This window comes from Anarhichas minor, unplaced genomic scaffold (genome assembly GCF_050575085.1).
Source record: "Anarhichas minor isolate MPS153535 unplaced genomic scaffold, ASM5057508v1 ptg000074l, whole genome shotgun sequence".
Lineage (NCBI taxonomy): Eukaryota > Metazoa > Chordata > Actinopteri > Perciformes > Anarhichadidae > Anarhichas > Anarhichas minor.
Window position 1 is genome coordinate 6,410,956 of NW_027466520.1, and position 27,925 is coordinate 6,438,880.

Genomic DNA, 27,925 nt, shown 5'->3' on the forward strand with positions numbered 1-27,925 from the left:
ACTTTCCTTTCACATCTACACTCTGTTTGACAGAGATTCCTTTCATGCAATCATTTATTCCTTTTTAAAGCTCTGGTTTTGTAAAAAAAAAAGAATAGCTTCAGCAAAACATCTGGGACACGGAACAAAACAAACATGACGGGGAAAAGAAAGCAAAGCGAAGTGAAAAGACTCATTCACAGAATAATGGGATCAGCTCAGGGATCGATGAAGGACACTGCGATGTAGCGGGTGCCGTTGGTGGTGGGCAGGCCTTCGTGGAGGTGAGTCAGCCGTCCCGGGTGCATGAAGCTCCAGCCTTTCCGGGGTGAATTTAAGGAGCAGTTGTACCTATGGAAACGGCAACCCCCACCCTGATAGAAAAGGCAAAGATAATGGTCAAGATTTTAATTTGAGTGTTAGATTAATGGTCGTCGCAACAAGTCAACGGGGTTATCAAGGATAGTAGGAAGACGCTGTAATCAAATTTGATGGATTGAGGTAATGCACCGTATGCGATGCATCTCCCTCAGGACAAGTCCTTACCTGAAAGTCTATGTCTTTGTTATTGAGGGCAATGTTGATGGTGAAGGTGGAGGAGTCGTGATGGGGCCTCAGGTACGCTTGCCTCTCAGGCGTGTATTTTACCACAAAGTTCATTATTGAGTAACCCTGTGATGAAGTGCATGAATACATCAAGTTAGCTGACAGTCAGTGTATCATTGATCATATTCAATGGAAAAGCTGTCAGCCACTGTTCATTCACATACTTCACATGTAAAAACAGGTTCCATGGAAAGAGGTAACTTCAATTTTTAGATTTGGGGCAGACAGAGGCGGTGTTTATCTTTCTTCTATTCCTCCACGAGTTCACACTGACCTTAGTGAAGTAGCCAGAGTAAACCTTTAACGTGATGGGCGATATGAACTCCCGGATGAAGTGCAGCCACTCTTTGTCGTAGCCGATTTGCCTCATATGAATGTCGTCCGTGGGCACGGTCTCGTAGCCGCCGGAGATCCGCTTGTCCTGAGAGAAAGTAGAGGAAAATAAAGCACGATGCGGTGTGAGTGACGACGGAACAAATGACCCACCGTCCTCGAATGTGGTGCGATCGCAGAGTGTAATGACGACGTGTCTGTGTGCTTGTGTGTGTGTGCTTGTGTGTGTGTTTTTAACACCGCAGGCTGCACTGTTGTCTTCCTGCATGAGGCTTAATGAGCCATCCAGCTCAGCCTTTACCCAGAGCCAGTCAAAGTATCTGTACATATTTAGTCTCCCAGACAAACTTTCTTAGACACATTAATTACCAATTTCAAACTACATAAAACAGGCCACATGAAATAGACACCATTAACATAAAACACAACATCATAACCATTTATTTGGTTATATTCAAACTATGGACCTGGAAAGAATGATAATAAAATTGAGCATGTGTGTACAAGTACCCTGAACACCACTCGTGTGTGCATGTCTTCACAAAATTATGACATCAAAATGCAAGAAAGTACCTACTACCCCCTACATCTGGCTAACATTTGCCCCCCCCCCCCCCCCCCCCTCCATGACATGGTGTGAAAGGTATTTTGAAAGTAAGAGCTCAGACATCAAAGACATGGCTGTTACAATTAAGTTTACAAGGCAACATGCGGGATTATTTCCCTTCTGTTGGTGTCTGGGTTGGAATAATTACAACAAACACTTTACCACAAGGAGACATGCAAGGCTTCATCCAGTGATAATTATCTAACTCAGGCAATTTCAAAGTAGTGTATGTTTTTAATGCCTGCTGAATAAATTACAGCAAATGGGGTTGAGAAAATGTGCCCTGGTGTTTCCAACTGTGCTGCCTGTGTGAAACCGTGGCAGGGAAATAGTTGGGCAACCTATTGTCACCAACTTTAGAAAGGTGTTATTTAGCACTAAAATAATTCATTTGTTGAGAGATAATAGGATTTAATTTGAAAAAGAAAGCTTCCGTTAATTCAGCAAATGAAAAACATTTGTTACACGTTGACATTATACCTTTTATACCTGTTAAGATGTTAGAGTTGCCCCTGTGAGCGTGTTAGCATAGCCTCACAGAGCTGTTAGCAAAGAAATGCACGTGTGCCTGCAGTGTGTTGACTCCAGCTCTTGTGTTCAGTAAACCTGAGCTAACAGTACTGACCTCATGTTTGCCTCCAGACCATGAACCGAAGTGCTCCATCTCCTCCACTATTTCATCACAGGCCTTCTCTGAGAAGACTGGGAACCAGAACACATCTGGACACGGCTGCAACACACACACACACAGACACAAAGAGACCGCTGAGAATAGAGTCACACCTTCACCTTCACCTCGAGCTGCAGTGACTGTAATGTAGTACGAGGTATGTTAAAAACAGATGTGGAGGTTTCTGTCCTGCGTGGTCATTCTCTTTCACCGTCTCTGTCTGTATCTCCCAACACACACATGCAGATACACACACATGCTTAATACAAACCTCCTCCATGTTGTTCTCAGTGAAGATTTGAGTGTAGTTTTGGTGGATGTATTTCTCCTTCCAGTCCTGTAAGGATGAATCATTTTAGATTAGTTGCCATTTTTTTTAGGATTGTTTGCTGACCTACATACCTCAGAGTTAATCCCCTCTCCCACAGGGCAGGTCCCAGCATGCCAAATACAGTAGTAAATCACAAAGCCTTATCAGTCAGGAGTCTTATCACGCTGAGGTCATTACGACAAAATCGTCCCGCATCTCTAATCCTTCCATTATGGCTAATAACCTTTACAGGTGGCTGCTGTTTATCTCAGCTATTCAGACAAAAAAAAAACAATGGCTTTTCTTTGTGTACGTACAATGATGAGAGATCATAATGACTTACCACGGGGTTTTGAAATATCTGCCACAAGTCATTGTTATAATGAGAAACGTTATAATTGGCTGTGGAGATGAGCCTCCCAAAGTCGTGCCGGTTTGTTATGTACATGAAGACTCCCTGCGGCAAACGGGAAAAGTTCAGTCAGTTCCACAAAAAGTTGAAATCTCTTTAATGTCTCACTGGCAGGATTTCTAACAGATCCATGTCTGCAGAGCCATAATATATGCACATCAACACACGGCAGGTCATAATTATTGAGACTGTTTACAACTTCAACACTCATCAATTAGCACTGGCATATAACCTGACAAAGCGTTACCTGTGGCAAACTACTTCAAAGCTTCATTTGCCCCAAAAAAATGAAGAAATAAAGTGCGATTCAAGTGTGTTTTAACACACTTAAATCAATTAGGGTCAACGAAGAACCAAAAGAGACACGAATACCATATAAATAATCTAAGATTATTTATGGGTGGTGGGAGGGAGGGGCTGAAAGATGTCGGTGGGTTGGGAACAGGGGAGGGGGGCAGTGAGGTGAGAGGAGTGGTAGAACAGGGATAGAGGGGTGTTGGGCAGCTTGGGACAAAGCAAGTCCAGGAATAACATTTCCTTTACAGTGAAGCGTGGGGGAGGGGGGGGGGGGGGGGGGTGCTGTGTTGGGCTGGATTTGGACTCACTATCAGACTAGGCTTTGTGAGGGGAAAAGCAGACAAATTACAAGTAATTTAGCAAAATCCTGGTGCGAGTTTTGAATTTGTAATGCACAAACGCATTTTGTGAATGCTGTGATTTAGTCCAGATGGTTTCCGTGAGTGAAAATAAATATTGTTGGAGCCTAGTCTGAGATCAGTCGGTGTGTTTGGAGGGAGCAGATGGTTACACGCGTTTCCTGGAAGGTTTGGCCATTTGGAGTAAAGCATCAGGACAGGGGACTTGCATGTGAATCCACTCTCCAACCTTCTTTCTCTTTCTTGATCTCCTCATGTATTGTTAAAAAAAACAGGCATTTTTCTTTATCTAGCTTCAACAAATATCTGACTTTAGACCTGAACTAAAGCAAAAAAATCAACATCAATTTCCAAACATCTGCCAGACATCCTGATTTTTTTTTTTTTTTTACGTAAGGATATAGGCAGCAGCATAGACAGAAAATCAATATTCCATTTTATGAATTCCACCAATATATATCAAAACAAATGGAAACCTTTGGGGGCCTGAGCATATGGAATGATTCCGGAGAAGGGGAGTCTTTTTCTCTGTGACTGGTCTAAAATGAAGGAGAAGCATCATGTAAATAGAATAACATAAATTACTGTTTCAGATTAACAGACGGGGTGACAGGTGAAATATATATATATATGTGTTGCATATAAAGCAACTCAGGAGGAGAAGAACAAATGCCTGCATGAACAAGTAGCAAGGGTCCCTCTGAAGCTGATGTTTTCGTGGGTTAACATGGGAGGAATGCATGCTGGGGGAAAAAAAAAGGCCAAGCAATCCAAAAGCACGCCAAGTTTGGATCAGACATGGCAGATGTTTAGTTTAGAGCACAGGTGACATGTCAGTGAGATAAAACACAGCTGGAGGAACAGATAACAAAGACTTAACGGACAAGACAAACATTGCATTGCAACGGGTTGCACTGCCTGTGGTCACATGACAATACGGGCAAGAGAAAGTGAAGGATGATGGGAGCAGAGAACCTGAAACGCACCATAGAGCAACCACAAACAGAGGAGGTTCATGCCCGTATACTTGCCCGTCTTTTCAACGTTTCCGTTGAGCTGTAAACTTTTTTTAGTGTCAAGATTCTAAACTCGTTGTGTGAATCTTTTCTTTATGTGAATACAGAATTACATTTCCTAGTATATACGTCCCCTACAGGGGCTACGTGTCCTAATACTGACATGTTATTATAGACGCTACACAGTGCAGACTACAACGTGACAAGATGTGTACACTATCGAGGCATGAATCCATTAAGATGGCGGTCGAGTATTCTTACCATTTCTCTGGCATTTCTACAAAAAGCCATATCTGGGTCTAGTTTCTCCAGCACAAAGTGGTTCCTCTCCTTCAGTTCCTTCCTCAAAGCAGTGCCCTTGACGAGGTATACGTGTGCCATGAAAGGAATGTTCCACATACTCCTAGAAACGACAAGACACGGAGAAACAATGTGCTCATTTTACTGTAAACTTTGCGTTCCTGGAGTGCTGCAGGAGATTGCTTTTTATTGTAATCCTCATGACATCCACGACTACAGGTGTGTGTGGTAGGAGTTGGTGGAAAACATATTGGTGAACTATGTGGTACGATAAGGGCAGCGCATGTCAAATGTGATAAAAGGTGTCCTGAATATTATAATTACAAGCATTTATCAAGAAGTTTGTGTTTGAAATGTTCCCGTCTTTTTGTCCCAGTTTGTTACGGCCTATTCCACTTGCACTATAGTCTATCTCCAGATCCCAACCCTCTCGGCCCACGCACACACCGACCAACCAGTAGGAGCTGCTATAGACCTGATCCCTTCCTGTCTCCCACCCCCACAGGCCCGCGGGTGATTAAATCTGTGGTTTCCACTTTGGTGGATTAATGCTTTACTCCTTTGCACCATCTGGTCGCCATTTCAACTTATGTCACACTACGGCTTTGATGCCCAGCACTAAATCTCCGCTCAGGTTGACTGTGGCTTTAATGACATGTTCACATATGTATCCTAGGATGTAGCTCATAATAAAGGCATCGTGTGTGTGTTGGTGTTTATGGCTAAACGTGGATGAGAACCGCTTCAGCGCAATAGGACAAGATTTATTTTAGTCATGGACACGCTGAGAGATCCAATGTGTGAACCATAAAAATGCAAAGCCGTGTGTGTGTGTGTGTGTGTGTGTGTGTGTGTGTGTAGCCTTAAGGCACTTGTGACTTACACACGTTTCCTCTGCACAATGTCGACATAATCTTCAGAGCGAGCGTAATAACCATCCAGGCTCAAGGCTCCCCAGAAGTTGGACCACAGCTTGCCGTGACGAGTGACAAGGGGGCCAATTATTTTCCTGTAGGGAAGCAGGAGGCAGAGTGGAGAGATGGTAATTCTGTCGGAGCAGATAAAAGTCAGTGGCATCTCACAGAAAGCCAGCCACCTAATGTACTGGGTCTTTGCAGTGATGCTGCATCAAGGAGACCAATCTCTCTGTGGAAAGATATGATCACTGCCAAGTCACCAGCAGATCGTTGAAGCGCATAATGTAAACCAGAGTCGCAGATCACACACAACTGGATTCAAGAGAGGATAACAGCTCGCTGCAGAAGGCTGGTTTTTTTTACCTAGAATCTGGTCTATTTCTTTGAATTTGCATGGCATACAGTAACACTGGATTTTTCCACTGCTGTTCTTTTAGCAAACCCAAACCACAATGAAAGGGATTGCTTTTTCCATGAAATAAACTGGGCAGACAGAGAAATATTTGAGCCGTAAATCACAGTGCTGCTTGATATGGATGCGCTACGACTCTCTTATGCTTTCTTTGAGTTGCGATAGATTGGCATGTTCCTCCCGCAACTTCAGTGCCAGCAGAGAATTCTCATGCTGTCTTTAAATATCCTAGAAGGGGTTTTTACGCTGCGTGACTCCAAGGTCACAGTGCAGCGCCACAGCCACAATGACATAGTTCACGGGAAGGTTTCTTAACAAGGGGTTTGCCTGTATGTTTTTGGTATAATGTAAAGTGGCATTTCAGGGTTAGTGCCATAGACTCTCTCGCTGTTCCCATGTGGCCGAGCACAAACGGGAAGCCCGAGCGGCTTATTTTTAAAACTTTTATTCACTCGGCTATAATGTTCCTGCGGTTTTGCCACTTTCAACGGTTCAACGATCACAACAACCAAGGGAGGCTTGTCGAATGAGCTCCGGCGCGGTTTCTATTCCAGCTACCATGTGATTACCTGTTCTGCTCAATCAGGAGCTTCAGTGTCTGTCTGTTGGTGAGCATCACATCTGTATCCAGGCTGAAGTAGTAGTCGCACGTGGCATCCTTACGGCAGAGATCCCTAATGAAAGAGAAAGCGGTGATTATTCAATCCAGGGCTGATTACAGTTCAATGAAGTAATCACGGTCACATGGTGGAATTCATTAACTCCTAAGTATAAGATGTCATTTTTAATTGCAGAGTCAGGCTGCTCACTGACTTGTCTTTTGGCCTCCGGTGGATAATGTGATTTTAGGAAGATTAGAGACTGCTAATACACCTGAGGCTTCTTCATTATAGGGCTGTCCTTAACAATGCTTTAAGGCGTACCGTGCTGTGATGAGATCTATGTGATGCGGTCTCACAGATTGAATTATCACTGTGACAACAGACTAGTTACTCTAACACTGATCAATGAGAGAGGGAGCTCATGGAGAATGACTCAGAGGGAAGAATTACACTTACTTGACTGCTATGTCAAACAAATCATGCAAGCACCATCTAGAGGCTTAAAGATCATTTTACATGCTAGTTTTCCTTTTGGCTGTGATCAACTGGGGCCAAAAACACCCATCATCTGGTTTCATCAATTTTGCATTTCAAACCACAGGTCCTGAGAGATGACGGATGTAGAGACATACATGCCCATGTTCCTGGCCTCTCCTTGGCTCAGATTTTCTTCTGGTCCCACAACCTTGAAAGAGCTGAACACATTTCGGTTCTCTTCCCAGAACTTCTGGATGTGCTTCTCGTGGTAAACCTCCTGAGCAGGGAGCCAATATTAATGGGTTAGAAGCCACGTATATGGAGCCATGCAGGGTAGATGTCTAGATCAGCTGCATACACTCACATTGTTGTGGATAAAAATGTTGAGTTTATCTTTGGGATAATCCAGGGTCAGCAGCCGCTGGAAGAATTCAGGAAGAAATGGAGTTGGCTGCTCGATGAATACTCCAACCAACACATTGGGATACTCCTGTGTAAACAGAGAGCAGAGAAATGAGTACTATTTCACACAACAGGTCTTGGCGAAGGCGCACTGTTTAACATAAATCATGGATGATTTGACACCTTACGTCAGACATAAGCAAAGAGTGAAGCTGCAACAGATGTTGTCAGTGACGGCATTCTTCAGTGTTTCCTGTGGAACGGGAGGGTTGCCATGGGGGCAGCGTTAGAGGGGTTTATTATCTGTTTATTATTAGTCCGTTAGTAGCTTCTCTGTGATGCAGACTCTATTGCAGAACAAATGCATTGAGGTGGAAGTTTTTCGAGTTACATCCAGGCAGCTGATAGTTACTGACGTAAGTTAACTGATATTATATATTTTTTATAAACTATGACAATCTGGTCATGATTCACGTCTCTCGTCCGCGGCATCTCTCACCATCTCTCTTCTTCTCCTCCTTGTACTCATAGAACTTAAGTTACATCCAGTAACTATTAGTATGTTTCTTTGCCTTTTTGTTTCTTTGCGGTTGCCACGTGTGTCTCTTGTGTGATGTGAGGACAGTACAAAATGAAGGCTCAGACAGTTGGGGCAAAGAAGATATATAAAGAGAAATAGAGCACGACACTCAGAGGAGAGGAGGAAACATTTTCCCAGGACAGCTCCAGCCCACACAAGCCCGCCTGGTCTCCTCGTCCTCTTGACCAGTTCACAGCGAAGGTCTGGGCCGGGGATGAAAAGGGATCTGAGCCCAACCGTCTAATTTGCGTGTTCCGCAATGACTGTTTCTCAGGCACAAAAAAAGGGGGGGAACCCGAGCATCTTGCCAATGTGAACCTAAGATGTTGTGGACATAGCACGGACAGGCAGCGAAAGGAAAGGAGTGGCAAAAAGGGCGGGGGACGGAACGACTAAAGTGTGTGTTAAAGCAGACAGCAGCAACACATGGTCTTTAGAGACAAAATAGGTAGTGACGGGATCTGGCTTGCTCAGTATAGGGTAGAAGTAGCACGCTTTGCAAGGCCGTAGCTTATTCCCAAAAGCAAAGGACACGAAGAACCAAGCTAGACAGCCAGTGTTCTGGGTTTCGCCCACAAGAAAGGCCTGGACGCAGTTTGACCAGTGTTTCCACATGACGTGATCTTACAGACGGCTTTGTCCCAAAACACACAGAGTGGCACGGCGGAATGAGATTCTCCGCTAACTTGCCTATTATCGAGAGGCAGCAATTTCCTTCGTTCATCACGGAAGGTCACTGAGAGCAACTTCCACAGAGATGCCTTTCATGTAGCTGGGTTTGTATTGAATCGGCTCCAGTGAAACTGTTTAAGCACATTTATTTAAGGAGCCGACAGAAACGGAGTAAACGTTGAGGGGTTCGTGACTCCAATTTTGTGATTTACATTGTGCTGTTCGTGTAGAGCCAAGACTTTAATACAAATTTGATTGCGGAGACCAATTTTGTTGCGCTTTTGGGCAGATTTATGCCAAACTAAATTGCAGAAACAAAGTAGATAAAAACAGCGATAATAGAATAGACTAACTGGGAACTCTTCTATGCCTCACTGGCTCGCAATGAGAGAAGTACGTTTTCATAACAGACGCAGCCTCACAGACGAATCTTTTTGCCATTCCTGCTGTCTATACGTCGCCAGCCTTGGCTGCACTCTGCCACACATTTTCCGCGTAACCACTATAACTCTATTGCGGGTACAACCCACACTGAGAAGCCCACTAAAAGGCAGGCTGGTCAACAGTGACTCCCCTTTAAATGAGCCCTTGTCGAAACCCCAGAAGCCATATCCTGCACCACAGCAGTGCACTGCTTCCTCTTCCCCGAGTAGTTTCCCTGGCACTTATGCTCTTTTAAAAGGGTCCAAAAGGACCAACGGGTACACAGCCTATTATTGTAGGAAAGGGAGTGTGTGCAGCACAAACAGTCTTGCATATCTGGTGAATTATCACAAGCTGGGCTCCACTCCTACTGTCTAGACAGTCACTGATAGATAGATGGTTCATGCTGGAAGACCAGGCAATGTTTCTTTCTTTTCCTGTGTCCACAAGGAGTTGGCTTAGTACAAACTTTCCATAGCAGCAATTTGAGAAATGTACAAAAGAGAACAGGAAATACTAAGAAAATAACTTACTTTTAACTGGGACAGGTCCACAATGTCGTCATCACAGTGGCTACAGCCGTGCTCATAGTTCCATGTATCGGGGACATAGTTTGCCAAATAGTTCAAGTACATCTGTAAAGGAAAGATTTCAGCAGGTGAATGCCAGGTTACATAAGATTAATATCGGCATAAGCAAAAACTCCAAATATTTCTGTGATTCAGTGCAGGGCTCCCTTTGATCTTCATCATGATGTGTTTGGAATACCTTGGAATATTACTGCGGGTATTCAATCCACTTCTTTTAGGGAGGAGCTAGGTGAGCTGGCAGAATAACTTGTCAGACTTAAGACGACAGGCTATAAATATCTCTCTTTGTAGAATTGAGACTTCATGATCTGGTGTAATTATCCCTTCTCAGTATCTCTTATTGCAGACACTATCGCTGTGATCACGTATTCGTAACCAGACTGGTCATAGCGTGAAAACTGTGAAAAAAGTACAACCAATTGTCAGGAATCTAGCGAGGAAGCTCTAATGGTAGGAACCCCTGCTCTAACGGAGGTTCTGTGATCTACTAATTCTCTGGGAAGAATGACTCAATGGTTTGGTTCATTACCAACGAAGGCCAGAGACGGGCGCTGACGGTGCAGTGAGGAAAAAAACCTCCCCGGAATGATGATGGTATCTTACAGACATCCGGCTTTTCTACTCGCTGAGTCCATCACTCTAATTTACAGAGAGCCATTGCGAAAATAAAGTGGGGGACATATTGACAGAATTATTGTGGCCTAGCTTTGGCCAGACCTCTATCCTCCATAGACATAATGAGCTGGATTTCCTGGCCAGGATTACTGGCAAGTATCACACAACAGTTTGTATATTTTTTCTTCAATGTGTGGGAATGCATGCAGTGCAATGAAATCTTTGGTGATTCATGCTCATTGGATGAAAATCAAAAATAAATGGAAAAGAAGAGTTGAATAACTCGACGCAAAGCTATTGTCCATGAGGCTGATTAACTTAAACGTTTCTATGCTGTGCCATAGTACGCTCTGTTAGGTGTGTCTGACTGCATCGCTTCTTACTCACTTTGGTGTTTGCGTTGCCGTGGACGACCACTGGCAGCGAGTCGTACACTGTGTTTCTAACTCGTACGCGGTCTGTTCCAAACTTGAGAAGCACTTCATCTGCCAAAAAAGAGGAACAAGAGACATCTCAGGCCAGGTTATGAAAATCGACTTGCCACATGGGCCGGAGCTCAGGAGGTTTTCAACTCGCTGGGGTAAATCTCCAAGTTTACAACTTCTCTGAAATCATCTAATCGTTCACAGCGCGTGAGCAAAACAACATACATTACAAGAGCCAGCAGAAAACTGTGGTTTAAAATAATTGAGTTTTGGCATATAATATACAGATTGGTTTCTGTGATTTCTCACCAACGGCCCCATTCAGGTTCTGGAAAATCTGGCACTTGTGGTCCAGAGTCATGTTGAGAGTTTGCTGAAATATAAAAGGATATCTTAGTCATCCAAGAGCCGTTTTATAGGAATATATACTTTAATACTAAGCATTGACACAAGGTACTTACTCGCTGTAAAGGATCCAAGTATATTTTGGTATAGAAGAGCTGGTCGTCGTCGTTGTCGTGGAGGTTCCACTGTGAAACAACTCTGTTTATGTATGGGGCATAGCCGATAATACCTGCAAGTAATAAACAGTATGTAACACATCCAGCGGTAAAGTATAGGGTCGAGAGTCGTTTACAAGGTCCGGACAGACTGTTGGGTGACAATTACAGTATACTGCCAGAGCGATTTCTGGCAATAACCCAAAGCACACAAGAAATGGGCCGGCACTCTCTCTTCACACGGTCTGTAGATAGAACGGAGTGCGATAATGGTCAGTAAGAAAGCTGCAATCTGTACGTTATATTTGTCTCCCGACGGTGTGTGCCGGTACAATATCTCACACCCTCTCTAAATGTACAGTCTCATGGCTATCTCTCCTCGAGTTTTCCCATCTTCTCTTTTCCCTTCTCTTGCTCAAGGACACTGACCACAGTGACAGATTGCAGGGTTTGGGTATGTCGCTGGTGTGCCGAGTTTTGCATTCCATCATTAAAAAAAAAGAGGGAAAGAAAAAGCAAAGCCGTAGATCTCGTAAACAAGTCGTTGGATAGACATGACATAATCTAAATGGCAGTAGCAATAAAAAAGTTAAAGGACATTCTGAGACTTTATGATAATCATATTGCCGGTGGCGTATCCTCAAATCAGTGGCTTTAAAATCCTGGAGAGAGTGCTGGGAAGTGCATGCCTTTTTGAGCCAATGCAAAGAATTCTCTCTTTTATAGCTCTGCTGTGTGTCTATTTTGACAGAAACTGTTTAATTTATAGCTCTTGCTTCATGCTCGCCCTAATGGCTGCCACGCCCCTTGTTACAACCACCATCCGTTTGCTTTGTGATCAGATTTAATATACCTAATCAAACACACACAACCCTTCTGTATCTTGATTCCGTCCCTGAATTACTCCACTCTCGTTGACAAAGCAGTGTGTGTGTCCAGATGCCATACAATTTTCCCCCAATGGTCACATGGGCGGTGGCCTTAGGAACACAAACAGAGCCTGCAATTTTATACAAACTGTGGCACATTCTGGGGGCCAAGACAAATCCACATGCCATGTCAATGACAGTGAATGCTAAAAACGGCCTGTGATCGGTCTGAGACTGCTGGGCTCCAATACGCGGGAGGTCAGACCGGACTGATGACCACAGGGAAGGCAGTAATTCAGTGTCCTGAACGACTGGCAGGTTGCAACTGGCCATGTCCTGATGTTCCTTTTGTAAAAAACACATATTCAGTACTTTTTTCCCTCATTGAGCATCTTTCATGTAGTTCATGTCACAACCATATTATGCCTCGAAACATCTTCATATGAAGTTCCGAATAGTGACCACTAAAGAAATCTATAGTAAAAAAAATGGTTGAAAAGGAAGTTTGAAGTTAGCCTAATATACACACGAGTGTTCTTCTGCCACCTTGGACAGGAAATACTTCAAGTAAACAGTTTACAGGAAAAATATACTTCCATTTTACAGCAGGAGATAATAATACAAGTCTTGTGGGTTTTATATTTTACTCTTTAGACAAAAACACTGAGCCTGCTGCACGGCTGCTCAGCCCCCTGAATTCCAGCGAAGCCTGCAGCTCTTCAAAGTTTGACAGCTGAAGGTGGAATGTATAGAGCCATGCCCACCCATAGGAGTTCTGGGATAACCTCCAGGTTACTCTAACACTAGTCTACCCCAACATACTATCGCTATGCACATAACAGAAATTAAATGGTTATCAACTTTTAGATTGTGGAATCTAAATATGATGTTCATATAAGGGATACACCTAGACAAGGGTGACAATTTAACATCTACTTTTCGTCACCAGATGGTTGCGTAATTGAGGGTGGCGTTTGCATTATCCAAACCAGAAAGGTGCACTCAGTAGAGTGCAGTTCTCTGCCATGTGGGTCTGCAACAACTATTGCTGTATTGTGCGGTTGGATGAATGCAACCAGTGCTGTAACGGGCTTTATTCAAATTAAAAAACAAGCAGCGCTGCTATGTTACATTCGCAATGGGCTCGAAGTCGCAGTCCGCCCGCTTAGCAGCGGTACAGCAATGTGACTGGTAGATCAGTTAGCGGATAGCCAAACACGGCGTCCCAAAAAAACCCCAATAAAACTGAGCGGCAGAGCAGCGGCCGAGAGGTACTCGGCAGAGTGTGTACTGGTTGTTTCGTTAGCCGTTAGCCAAACACACCATCCAAGATTGATGAGTAAGCAGAGCTGCACACTCACACAGTCACACACACACGACCAACACATAACCTCCATCCAGGCTTACACCTGGCGGACATAACAATGTGTTCAGCCAGTATCTTGTCAGCCACCATGACGGACGGGATTCAACAGGTCAAAACATGTTTTGATCATATTTAGAATCTGTTAGACCCACCTCCAGAGTTGAGGTAGCGCTTGCCACTGCGGATTGAGGGGTATTTGTCAGCTAGTTTCTTATCCGGCCATACCAGTCCCTCTGCAGCGAAAAACACTTTGTGATTGGCTTGCTGGAACTTCCTGAGAATCTCTTCTGGTCCCCCAGAAAAGATAAGATCATAGCTGTAAGGGAGGAGTGAAGATAGAATACAACAGATCATTATCACGTCTTTCCCCTTCAGGGGCAGTCTGACAGCTTTCTTTAAGTCTGTTTTTTATCTTGCTTCTGACTCACAACCTCGGTTTCTACTTGTTTGAGATGGATAAACATTTAAATGTAAACAGTGAACATTCTTCACGAGTAAGCATTTGTATAGGCAAGCGGTTCTGGATTGTACCGTGAGGTATTACCAAGAGAGTCCTGCTTTGACAGACATTAACACGCAGTTCTGTGACAGACAGCGGTGCTGTGCTTAATCCTTTAAAGAGGGCTCGTGGTGACTTGTTTTAAAGCAGGCTGCTGTTCAAATACATCTGTTCGGATGTGGAAACCAATCCAAAAAGAAATTCTGTGTTAGATGCACACAATTTATAGAAGGTTGCATGGAAAGTGAAAGCCAACCTCGGTCAGACATGTAATGAGAAGTTTAAAGATGGGTGAAGAAGCCCGTGTGCTCTACTGTATCCACATCTGGCCGACAGATGTTCATACAACTACCCTCTGTCTCTGGTTAACTCATTAATCATGCTTAAAAAGTGAATAATACGGAAATAATCAAGACAGATGTTGCTTGGGAGTGAACTGGACTGTCTTACATTCGCTGCCTACATTATCATCTAAGATTGCTTCATGTCTTTGCTTCTACAACAGAACTGTGATATTAGGAGAAACATACCTAATGGATTTAAAAGTGGGAACCACCACCTTTTCATACTGCCTTTACAAATGTGTGGTGTTTGGGTAATAAGCTAACCTCATTAACTCAACTGGTTATATTTCCCATTTTAAAGCCCAAACGTCCTTTTATACAAATCACACATTTCCGCCAATTCCAAATGTACGTAGTGACTGAAAATGTTTTAGCTGTGAATGACAATTAAAGTCTCCGTTTGAGTTATATGGCTTTTGAATTGCATGCAATCTTTTTTTATTTTATTTTAGGAATTTCAGCCCACGCTCAGAAGCTCAACAACACAGTTAATGAATTTTAATTTCACTTACATTTTCGGGAAAGGAGTTGCATGTAGGACAGAATGTGAGATTGTGACTGAATCAAACATTGTGAAAACCAGCAGGATTATATATTTTAAAACACATTTGAATAGCTCCCTCTTCTATGAAGTGCAGTTTGTCACTACAATTATTTACTCTAAAGGAAGAAACGATCCAACTACCTGTTTCAAGGGTGTGACAACTTTGCACAGCAATTATAGCTTACATTATTCATGTGACATCGTGCACTAAGTATCATCATCTTCTGCTCCATTTGAGGAAATATGGCGTGCAAAAGCTGTTATTATTCGAAACCACTCGCATTAACTCGGTAAAACTTTCCATCGGCTTTGAAAACTGCAGCTACCTGCATGTGAAAATGACACTCGTATATTTACCTTTGCTCTGTAATAATGCCTTTAGAAGAATGTGTGTGTGTGTGTGGGGGGGGGGGGGGGGGGTTAGAACTGTGCAGAAGCACCTCACTGAGGAGGTGTCACTTTCATAGCAATTATTACAGTCTGTGATTGTGAAAATTAGTTAAATTTTTAATTCATACATCTACTTAGCAATTAAAGGTGTTTTGCCTCTCTTTCTTGTTAAAGAAATGTTCTAGATTTTAAATGAAAGCTAAATTGGAGCAAAGCTCAATCTCTAAAAATAGTAACAAACGCACATAAGTGAGCAAAGAAAAACAAATGTATTTCGTCTTTTTTCTTTCTTCTACTTGTTAGTTGCAAAAATCTGGAATCAGAATGAGGCACTTCACCTTCCTGCAGTATTTAAAGGTAATATGTCGCTTGGGAATATGACTGTAAGGGATGAACAAACACAAAAAAAGCAATAACATATCTTTGTTCATCAACATACCTATCCACGGAAAGGACAACAAGGTCCTCCTGGTGAGCCAGAGCCTCCATGGCCTCCTTCAGGAGTCTGACTTTTTGCCCTCCGCCGATGGAGCGACCCACGTCACCACCTTTCCATGTTTCTCCCATTCCCAACACCTGAGACAGAACACATGAAGCTTCAGAGCCTCGTTGACACCAAACGTCCCCAGAAGGCAGCCCAGCAGCACTGTAACAATCCCCACTGTCTAAAGTCCTTCACTCTTCTTTTGTTTATCTCTCAAAACCAGTTAGCAATTCTGCCAGTGGGAGAAAACAAAAATCACTTTGAATATGTGAGACATTTCCAAGAACTGTCCTCGAATAGGGCGGAGTAAGATGTGTCCACTAATATCTATGAGAAGAAAATAAAGCTGCTTTGAAAAACAGGGCAATTATGTTACATTTTAACAGCTCATTTGCGTAAGTGCTGCCGAAATACAGTTCCACACAATGTTCCTGTGATTGAAATAACACAGCACACAGCTGTGTGGAGAGATGAAGATAAGAGTGTGAGCCTTGGAGTTTAAGGCAGCTGCATACCGATGATCCACATAGTCCGAGTTTCCTGCAGAACTGAGGTAGAACCTAAGTTGCGGTCAAATTATCAGCTCCCTGTTCGTCTTTGTTTACTAATGTAGTGTCAGTGGGTTTGCTGTACAAAGATCCACACCAAGCAACGGCATAACCAAGCAAAGAATAACAGGAAGATGACAACATTAACTCGTATTTATAAAAGTCTCAGTGAGTGTCCCAAAAAAGCTAGCAGAGTAGCTTGCAAGTGTGTGTCTGCAGGAGATTGAATACAAACAAGTGCAGCTGGGTCACACATTGAAGCTGAGGACCACACAATTTTGGGTGGTGCACTAAAACCCAGTGTTTTTATTACCACTGGTTTCAACCTCAGAGGGGATTTCTGGACCTATTTTAAGGAAATATCCCTTTAAGATGGATGTCTTTGCAGCTTGCTGCACTCCATTGTTCCCGTTAACAGGCCTAATCAATCTTGGGATGTGTGTGTTGGAAACATTTGGCTGCTTAGTGAGTGTGTGTGTGTGTGTGTGTGTGGCATCCTTAGCCGGGACAAACTGCACATTAGCGGGCATCATTTTAGAAAATGAGGAGAAAACCTTACCTTCACAGTGTACTTGAAATAGTTTGCAGACTGCATAAAGCGCAGGAAGCCATCTGTTTCCTCTGTAGCAACAGTCAGGACGAGCAATTTCTCTGCAAAATAAAGCAATTTCCACAATCTTACATTCAGCCCAAAAGCTGCGACTCATAAAGTCATCACCTGATTTTTGTCTACCAAATTATAGGGATGTGCGGCTCTACTCCTGCAGCTAAAAGACACAGTGAGTTTGTGATTCCCCATTCTGTGAAGCAAGCTCCTTGTTAACCTCAGACCTATGTCAACAAACTGCTTCCTATTTGGTTTAGCAGTCTAAACCTACATCTCAAATTAGGAACATCGGCTCTAGGTTTCATTTGATTCAAAAACAGAAGCATATTCTTAAACTTGGGATTCTTCCGTTGACATTTCTTTGGTCCTGGGTTAAAAGAAGTCCCGCAAACCTCCGGGACATTTCCAGTGGCCATGAGTGCCGACGTCTGAGGTTTGAGGAAGGGTTAGACCGAACACAAACTAGCACCGTAGCCTCACATGAAGCTAGAGAGAGGCAGACTACACCCACTGTGTTATGCAAAAGCAACTGGGGGTCCACTTGATCACTCGATCCGGTTCATCAAACTCTATTATTGCATGAAGCCGGAGTATTCATTAATTTCCAGCTTCCAAAAGGAAATTAAAATATGCGCAAAATGTTGTTGATAGCATTTTAATATGGTTTTAGAGGACCAGTTGAATACAAATCCTGCTTTTCATGTTTCAAGAGCCAATCTGCCTTCTATTTAATATACAGCACTACTTTCCACTCGACCCTGGTGAAATGATTTATTGGACTTTTGCAAGTAGTATTGGAAGTATGAAGGAGAACATAGCAGGGCCGTATAAAGGGCCCGAAAGTGCCCTCTGTATTCCAGCTCTTAAACTGTGCAAGACATGCCTTTCATGTTTAATTTTTGGGATTATTTTAACTAATGAAATCCTCAGGGCATACAAGAGTCTAGGTTCTATTCTAAATCCTTATTTTTCAGCATAATCAAAATCACCCACTTCCCATACACTACAGTACCAACACTACAGTACATTACAAGCAGTGTCCTTCTATCCATTTCCTGTCAATGTGACTCAGCCGTTCTCTCATCCCAGTCTAGGCTGTGGCCCTGTCGCGCCTCTAATAGCCATACCAGTTCTCCTCTGACACAGAAGTTCTGTACCAGATGTGAAATCGTTTCCCTAACAGCATCAAGACACAGACAGCACAGATCTGGGTTTCTAAATGAGCACCACGCAGAGGGAAGTGGTGCCTCTCCTGAGCCACATAGGTGTGTCCGTGCTCTTGTCTTTGGATGATGTAGCATAAAGCAGGCGTGAGTATGTCCCACATCTGGGAAACACATTTCCATACACTTTTAAGACCATCTCTCCTAGAAGCCATTCATAATACTTACAGACACAAAAAAACCTTTAAAAATGTCCCCAGAACTATTCGACCGTCCGGCATGCATTTCTGACTGAGTATGAGTATACTGGTGCTGTAGAATGTTCTGCTGGAATTTTTTTGCAATATTTGGAAACCTCCAGGAACATTCTATTGATAACAGCCAGACTCATGTTTTGTATTTCTCTTTGCAATAAATTCAGTGAACTCTTATGTCCCCATAATATAAACTCATATCCAGTGTATATATATATATATACATACGTATATGTGCAATAAAAGCCTGTGGTGAGCTGCATGTTGTGATCCCTGCTCTGTTCACTTACAGTAGTATGATTTTAAATGTCTAACAACACTAAACTACTGCAGTGCTTTAGCACGCGCATTGAAAACAAAAACATTGTCTTTCTCGTGATGTCAGGGAAGACGTTTGCCGCGGGGGAGAAACGTGCCGACAGCTTACACCAATTACCGTACCGCTCGGTGACTTCGCCCTGACCTTATGGAGCCACGCGTATCCCCGCCCTTCCTAAACATACAGGTCACATGGGTGCATCTCAACAAGCAAGCCCCTAGTTAAATACAGCCTGGGGATGCAAACCACCTTTTGATTTAGAAGACATGAGGCTGACTTTTATTGCCTAGATTAAAGTTTTTATTCAAACATGTCGGCGAATCTGTTTCATGGGTTTCCCACACACAAATCTTGGTGGAGAAAATCTATCAGGATTCACGATGGTCTCGTGTGAACTGTGGAAGGAAACCTTTTCTGGATGTTGCCATATTGTCTCTAAATACAACACAAAACACCGTGAGAGTGGTTATGATCTGCCAATTCTATGGCAAACCAAGATTTATGTCTATATTTCGTATCATGTTAAATTAGGGGTCGTCAATTAGTCCAGATTTTGTTCGGGTTTTCCGTCACCCAATCTGACTTCCACCCATCCTTCATGCCATCACAGCCTTCTACGCAGATGACATCTAATTCTATGTTACACAGGATGATCTGCATCCACTTATTACTCAAATGCACATTTACTAAGTTATACTTATGTTAACAATCTCGGAGTTCACATGATTGAAAGTAGTAAGGTCTCACTGGATTTCTCTTTGCCTCTTATTTAGAAATAGTGTCTGGATGTCTGCCCTTTTCATTCAAAATGCAGACTGTATATTGATTTGTTTTGGTAAGGTTTGCTGTCTCGTACTGCTTCATTGTTCAAATGAATCCCCAAGGAGAAAAAAAAACAACGATAGTTTGAAACCTACCTTCCAATCTAACTACAACATTGCATCATATGCCAATCCTCCAGTTCTCTGATGTGTGTTTATGTCAATCACATTGATAACGAAGCATAACTGAGAGACCGGTGGCAACACTCATAAGGAGAGGTTTGTAGACAGCCAAGGTTTTGGAGGATGAGTGGCTAGTCAGAGTAAACACAGAAACCTGTCAGTACTGCATGAACAGCCCACTGGAGGAACGGAATGTAGCGCAGACAGAGCTGTTGTAGCTTTGCACGCCAAACGGTCTCTTCCTGTACCGCGTGGGCCGAGCCGTCAAGTAAACTTTCCCCACTAAGACGTGCAAAAGTTTTGACTCACTGGCTGGGGCAACGCTTACGTAAGTATTTCCTGCAGAACGAACAGCACGATCATGGGACTGTTCCCTGGCCTTGAGCTTAAGTATAACAGGATCTTTCCTCTTTAACGAGACAGTCCTGGACAGTGAACACAAACCTGTTCTTTCTATTTTGCTCATCTAAGTAAACAGTGTTCACAAACGGTGTCGGGCAAAGGAAAGTGCAAGTAGTTCAGTTTTAGGCCTTTACATATCAGGGACATGATAAATGTTTTTTACATCAAAACTATTATTACCGACAGCGATGCAATGTTGAAGTGGCTGAATGTTCGTATTCCTGATAATTGTAGCCTACTTATAACATTTACTTTTATATATATATATATATATATATATATATATATGTTAATGACTGGAAATGAAAAAGATATATTGTGTTAACTCAGCCAAAATCCCTTCTAGGTCTCAATTATGAAGTATTTAACATGTATGCTGTATATGCTTAAATACTCATGCATATTTAATAATTGGGTCCCCAGACATGTTTAGTTTGGGACACACTGCTGTAGACTACATTTTGAATATGTCCGTTCTATGCAACCTGATTGGGGGATGCCTTTTATTCGCAGTGTGAAAGCTCACAAATGACGCCCCTTTTTTCGCCGCGTAACATTCCCGTTCTGTGTCAAAGGTTATTTCTACCTTTTCTTTAATAGCCCTCATTCCTTGCATCTGTTTGCTCAGCCTGCCTTTAACTCCAGGTACAGCAAGAAACTAATTAAGTACATTTACTCAAACATACGGGGAAAAAAAATTTGATTGCTAATAAGCAAATCAGACCAGACCAGTAGTTCTGCTTTTTTAAGTGCGATCCAATGTGCCGTGTCTGAACCTGGAGATTTGCCTGAGGATGAGCACCCTCTTTAACAGCCGGTCCTCATCATATGAAATGTGAATTTAACTTTAACTCAAGTCATTGAACTGAAATAATGAAGGGAGACGTTACTATCAGGGTACAGAGAGAATTGTTTAAATGCGCTGAGTGCAGCTGACTCCCAGGACTTTGAGCTGTGCCAGAATGTCAGCAGTAATGTGCACTGTTGCATTGTACAGCTGGAACCCCTCATTGTATTACTCATTTTGAGCCAGGTTGCATTTTAAATTCATAGGAAAAAACAACATTCTGTTGGCAGGTATACGAATGGAAACAGACCTGTCACACATGTACAATGTAAGTGAAAGATAAAACCTTAGCAAAGAGAAATGAAGAGGCAAATAAGTTAGTGGCCTACTTTTCAAAACAGTAAAGGGAAGACGAGCATTTTGAAGAAGTCCCAATCCATATTTTGGACAGTGAACGGGCTTAATCAGAGCAGAAGCAGAGCGTATTCCGCTCCACAGAGACCTGCAGAACATTCCTCAGAGTCATCCTCATCCATCTTGCAAAAGATAAAAGGGCAAGTGTCATGTTCTTACTTTAACTCTGGCACTGCTTAATACTTCAGTTTGGATGGCAACATTTTTCTCTACTTAAACTTTAAGTTGTTGTTCACCTCCATTGGAAAAACAGAATCGCATTCAAGTGGTGCTTGAATTGGAAAATTGGGTCACAGCTGGAACCAGGAGGATGTTTAATCTCACCAACAGTGCAAATGTGTTATTCATCCAACTGTAAAATAACACTACCGCTCTGAACTTCATCAAATGTTCACTCTGTAGTCCATAAAGGCTTCATGCGATATTAAACCACTTTTTGCCCATCTGAGGACAGCGGGAATAGTTTGTGAGCACCTTTTTATTTTGATATGGGGATTTTGTTAGCAGCTGCTCATCTACTCATCCAGCAGTTATGGAACAACATTATCACTCATTTGGAGTCCTGTTTCTGGCCACCTAGCAAACATAAATCCAATATTCTTTTAGCTTTTGGTTTTCTGTCAACTCCTGGGGGGAAATATCTGGCTCTTTAATGACATTTGGTGCTGAGCAGGCTGTGTATGCTGTGTTTTTAAAGCTCTTTCACTGTGAGAGCAGTGAGAGTGAACCGAAACAGTAAAGTTGTGGGGCGGACAGCTCAACAATGACCTGAAACTCGCTCTACATCTCCGTAAATTCTCCGTAAGAATTAGATATTTACATATGATCGATATATAAAAATATAAAAAACTTTCTTTAACTCAGCCCTTAGCTAAACATAGATGCTACCCGACCTACGGTACATTTAAATATTTTAAAGCTTTAGAATGCGTTAGAATTTGAATGCAACTGCAAGTGGCTTTGGCACAGAAGTAGCACTTGATATCTAATGGCAGAAGACATACCATTGTTGCTATAGGTGAGTATGCATGCGTTTGTAACTAGCTGTAGTCACCATATATGAGGGATGGATACACAAAGGAACTGGATAACGCTCACAGGTTGCTTAGTCGGACATTATCTTAGCTGTCCACAACTAAAATGGCATTTATTTTCTAGCGACGTTTTAAAGTCACCATAATTGATAAAGCACACCATTTCCATACCACACGGGCTGCGTTTAAGTCCGTCTGCTGAAAATAGCTGTGTTTTCAATTACACACATCAAACCACAGGCACTTGAGCCTTTAGGATGTGGCATGATGTCACCAGCACTGGGCCAGGAAACAATTTTGCAGTCACGTCATTTCGATACAAGAATAGCTTATTTATTTTACCCGACAAAAACAACTCAAATGGAGAAAAAAAGCAACTAATATTATCTGGGTCATGTCATGCGTTACAGTTAGGGCGGTCATTTCCTCTGAAGAGCTTTAAATCCTTCATTGTTGACGGGAACTAGTTTAATTCAACGTGACGCATTTCGAGGTCAACAATTTAGGTTTTAAACCGTGTGCTTGAATTTTTGTGCTGAAATTGCTGTAAATGGAAAGCAGAAGACAATCTTATGATATCGGCTATTAGATTTTGATAATGTTTCCTGTAAAGGATCTATGAGCCGAGCGTTTTTATGTACAGCCACATGCTGCTTCTTTGAAATGGCTCCTGTGTCTCTACCTGGAAAGGCTTTAAAGACGAGCAGCGAGGGCTCTGCTCCCTAAGTGCATGGTTTGGCATCTATACATGTTCTCCTCAGCGAGCTGATTTATTTCAACAGGCTTCAATGGATCCGAAGTGCAAACTGAAATCTCTGGCTCTTAAAAAAAGACTAATTTGAAATGATTGGAATACCTGTTACCTGAAGGCAAACGTCCTAGTAAAGAGCTGCTAGTTGGTCCTGCCTAGTTATTTTTTTCCTGTGACGGTGTCATTTTCATGAAGCCATTTCTCTCCTTTTGAAAACTGTATCACGTTGATACGTTACAGTAAATATTCCAGCCTCAGTACCCTCATACTTAAACATAAATAAAGTTCTACAAGTTGGACAATACGTGGCAATTTCAACAGTCCGCCCTGTCAGCTGTTTCAGTTCAAGACTCAGCCAACATTGGTCTTTCAAAGACCAACAGCTGTTAATTCACACTGTCACATGGTGGCCACTTAAATGGCTTGTTAAGTAGAACAATGGGATTTTTGTTCCAGTCCTGACAACTTTGCTGAAATGTCACTTGAGTATTGCATCATGGGAACTATCCGCTCGATATCCTGCTCAACTTATATATTCAAAAGTTGGCAGAATACCACAGACGTCTAAGAAACAAAAACAGACAACAGCATCCATTTCTTTGGCTGAAAAGAAGGCAGGGAACCGACCTTGTGGTGCTGAAGCAACAACGTGCTAAGGCATGATTGCAGGTCTGGCCTGCCAACAGGGTTTGTTTCTTCGTTACACTGGAATTACATGCAATAGAGAGCGCTGTGATACAGAGTATAAGGCAAGGGCAACTTGAGGTGGAGTTTCCTTTTCTTCTATATAAAATGCTCCCTGCTGACACGTCAGTGTTGTTGTCTGGGAAAGGTCTAATCTAAAGATGCCCATGAAACAGTGGCGCAGAGCAGATCATACTGATTTATGGCCTTTATCTTGGTCTCCCACACACACTCGCCCAGAAGTGTGTCCTTGTAAATGTCAGAAAGTTGTTTCCAAGCAACTGTCAACATCTCTCTGTAAGATAGTGTTGATGTAAAACAGATCTCATTTAGATCACCTAAGCTTTTACCTTTTTTTTCAGATAGTGGCATCTTCAAGTTAAACAAGTTCAAAGTAGAATCCGATAAATACTCTTACTGTTACTCAGAAGTGCTGTTCACACAGTCTGTCAGAAATAAGTGAAAGGCTCCTTTCAGGTGGCTGGACAGTGGGGGGGGGGGGGGGGGGGTCTACTCTGCCCCATTTTTGTAACTTTCCAAAACCGACAATCCGACAGCCACGTCAGCTGTTCACAGCAACTGGCAAGGTGCGCATAGGTGAGAAATGGGCAGAGGCCTGCATTCCTTATTCCACAGTCCCTTTTTGTTGCTGAATCACACCGTTTCAGTCTGTGCTCCACCCGTTGGCGGGTCGTTGTGGTCTCAGAGAGGAGTTGGCGGAGAGGTATCAGAATGTGAAGCCTGAACCAACAGAGAAACACTCTCCCCACGTCTGCACAGGTGGCATTCAATACAAATAACTCTATACAGCCGGTGTGTGCATTATTCTGTTTCGCCTTTTCATTGGTTCCTTGCTATCCACTATCTCTGCTTTGTAGTACCCTGTCACTATGATGACCAGCATCTTGACCCACCTAAAAGGTACAATGTTTGCACACTGTTTACACCTGATACAATAGGTGTAATAAAGATGTTACGACCCACACAGGTGTGTGTCGTGTGTGTTATCACTTTGTCTGAGTCGAGAACAAAAGGCTTCCATTTGGGTTCGAAAAATAAGAAAAACAAAAGAATATCTAAAGCTTTGGAATACAAGGCATGTGTGTAATGCAATGTGTTTATGGTGTTGTGATTTTAAAATTCAACAGCAAACTGTTGATGGAGTTAAGTTGCATAATCTGCTAAGTGAGTCAGTGGCTTGTTTAGTGCTTCGCTACGTATTTAGTAGTTAGAGAATGATTTCACATAAAGAAATTATAAACTAGTCGAGATCACGTATTGCTGTTCTACACACTGAAAGAGTTATTTGCAGAACATCGCAATGAACCACAGCTAAACTAAATATTGACTATACCACTCTTTTTCCTACCCAAATCAAATCTATCCAAACCTGAAATGCCTCTATTGTTCTAAAAAGAAGTGTTCCTTTTTATCAACTATTGTAGCAAGGGCAGTTCATTATATACTTTAAAAGCTTCTCTGTAAATCTGACACCTGGTTAAATCTTGGTTAATGAAACCCAATGCAATTAATTAAAATACTTTTATATAATAACCTCTTAGCGTCATTAAATGAAATCTCCACTGCACTCAGTTTGCTTGGCCTTATAAAAGTATGAAAGCCTTCATTTACAGCTGCAAATATCCCTCGCATTCAATTCCTGATATTTTTAATAGCTTCATGGCTTTTACCTCCTGATACAACCCCCCCCCCCCCCAGGTGTACTAACAGGACTTTCACAGGCAAACATGTTAACCCCGGTGAAGTTAATGTGGCTATATGTGGGGAGACACCCAGTTAGTCCAGACCAGAGGACAAAACCGACTTGTGGAGGCTGAAGGCAGCTGTTGTGCCCTAATACTGGACTGCCTCCCCCGCAACAAAATGCGTCATTAAAAGAAAAAGTACCAGATTTTGAGACTTAACTTACACCACGAGCCCACGACACGTCTGACACCAACACTGGCATTAAAGAAACGCATATACCCACTTATGCTGTTGTTTGCAGGTCTTTACTAGAAGCCCTGGGACTGTGAAAAGAGCTGCGTTTAACTGAAATGATCTGAGGGTAATTTAGAGCAATTGAGCAAAGAGGGACATGCCAACAAGTCAATAAAACTGCACACACACGCACACAACAGGCTGCTTTAGACCTACACATGCAGCCTATACTGCATGTAGGCTGCCTCAACATCTGAGCACGTGAGCAGGTTCTTCTTGGCTCTGCTCCATCAGCTTTACAACCTCTCCTCTGTTTCTCAAGCACCTAATAGCTTGTTTGCTGTTGAAATCCAATACTACTGCATTCTGGCATTTTTATGGCAAATCGTGCCTTCTGTTCTGGCTTTCATCTAGAGCGAGTGTCAACAAATGGATCTCGCCTGCAATTGGTTAGTTATTTCTCGCGCATACGTCATGTGCACGTAGAAGGCGCTGCCAAACATCAAACGCAAACCCGGATTGTGAGAAACAGCAGACGGCTCTTTTATGTTATATTATCATGTCATTTTAACGCTCATGTTACATGTTACGCTTGACAGGGAGCCGCGGGCAACCTGCACCTCTTGTACAGTTAATTAACGTCATGCGGTAGAATACTTTTTTTAAATTTTTTTTTATTCAGTAGTCTCACGATGTGTTGAATAAACTCTGACGAAGCTCCGTGCGGAGTTAGCGGTGGATATGCGGAGTTTGAGTTCGGCGCAAACAATAGGAGGGAGAGAGAAAGTTTCTTACCTTTGGGAATAGGCGCAAGAGGTTGAGGTGTGTCAGTAGAGGAGACGCTACTTGCAAACTTCACGCAGCATGAAAACACAAAACAAAACACGAGGTACTCCATTGCTGATGTTGTGCGTGTTTCCCCCCGACAAAAAGCGAGAGTGACCGCCGGACTATCAGCCCTTCTCTCGGCAGTGGTCAGGATCGTAACGCAGCCGACGCTCTCGCGATAATAATAATTTAAAAAAAAAAGAAAGTCCTTCAGGGGATGTGAAGTTTTCTGGTCGAGCAGCTCTGGAGATGGGTCGTTGCTCCAGGGAAGTATAAGTACTGTAAATCAGGGGAATTAGAGAGCAGCAGGCGTGGTTTCTTAATTGCAACGGCAGCCTGTTCCCGGTGAAGCTCCAGCCCACGAAGAGAGGCGAGATAACGGAGTTCAGCCCTGAGGCTGGGACGTCCTGCGCGAAAGTGTCATAAGCACAGCTGTATTTGACCCCCCCTCTCCCCTTAACTGTTACTCATTCTATCCCTCCCCCATGGTCCCCTCCCCCCTGAGCACCCTGTCTGACCAGCACTACTCCCCTTCTACACTATGCTCAGACACGCATAAGAGACTTTCCATTCAGCCTCATCGGTGAAAACCGTGAAATAAAACTAGTAAGTCACGTTTTGATTTTCATATGGGATTATCTAGCATAATTTATATCAGTTATGGAAGAAGTATTTGGATCCTTTACATCAGTTAAAGTAGAAATACCACAGTTTCAGAAAATATAAAAAAATCTGAAGTAGCTATTACGGGTATGTTATGTCAAACTGTATCTGTCTTTCCTACAGGTTAGTGCAGATCAAAGTGCTTCACAGATGACTGACGAGCTGATACAATTCAACAGATAAACTGTGGTCTGTGAAAACGACAGAAAAAAAAACACAATTCAGCAAATTGTAGACCAATGCACTCTGGACAATAAAATGATGAAACACATAATACAGTACAGTTGAAAGCTATAATGACCGTAATCGTAGTTTAACGGTGGTAAACATAAACTAGATTAATAAAATAGAGTACAATTCTAGCCGAGAGTGCTGCAGGGATGACGGCTGCTGGCGTTTAGTCGTCTCATTTAGCCACTTGTTAGCAACTGCCTTATTCAAGACACGTAAAAGCTTCAAGTTTCACAAGTGTGGTATTCACTGACTTATTGTACGTCATAGAACAACACGTTAAAATCTCTTAAGCTTGCGTTAACCCCAGACCTTATTTCTGGCATCAAACCAAAAACACGTTTTTCAGATGTTA

General features: G+C 42.7%; 1 protein-coding gene across 2 annotated transcripts; it reads right to left on the reverse strand.

Annotated features, from left to right (window-relative positions):
* Window positions 1–26,944, reverse strand: plod2 (procollagen-lysine, 2-oxoglutarate 5-dioxygenase 2). Of its 2 annotated transcripts, XM_076080462.1 has the most exons (20): window positions 26,644–26,944; window positions 17,108–17,199; window positions 15,956–16,092; window positions 13,892–14,055; window positions 11,466–11,578; window positions 11,314–11,377; window positions 10,967–11,064; window positions 9,908–10,009; window positions 7,662–7,787; window positions 7,453–7,574; window positions 6,788–6,892; window positions 5,773–5,898; window positions 4,851–4,992; window positions 4,050–4,112; window positions 2,849–2,962; window positions 2,467–2,532; window positions 2,151–2,255; window positions 860–1,006; window positions 526–651; window positions 1–353 (listed from the first exon to the last, which is right to left on the reverse strand). In XM_076080462.1, the coding sequence occupies exons 1-20, from the start codon at window positions 26,744–26,746 to the stop codon at window positions 198–200; spliced, it is 2,271 nt and encodes a 756-aa protein (XP_075936577.1). In that variant the 5' UTR covers window positions 26,747–26,944; the 3' UTR covers window positions 1–197. The 2 variants fall into 2 exon arrangements, with proteins under 2 accessions (XP_075936577.1, XP_075936578.1); XM_076080463.1 differs by lacking the exons at window positions 4,050–4,112; window positions 26,644–26,944 and having other exon boundaries at window positions 17,108–17,158.
* Between the last annotated feature and the right edge of the window lie 981 nt (window positions 26,945–27,925).

Excerpts from the sequence above, each read along its gene's own strand:
- plod2 (XM_076080462.1), bottom strand. The coding sequence starts at position 26,746 with ATGGAGTACCTCGTGTTTTGTTTTGTGTTTTCATGCTGCGTGAAGTTT. Across the intron at positions 14,056-15,955 it reads GTTGTCCTTTCCGTGGATAG|CTATGATCTTATCTTTTCTG; the intron begins GTATGTTGATGA and ends CCTCCCTTACAG. Across the intron at positions 2,963-4,049 it reads ATATGCTCAGGCCCCCAAAG|GGAGTCTTCATGTACATAAC; the intron begins GTTTCCATTTGT and ends CGTTTGCCGCAG.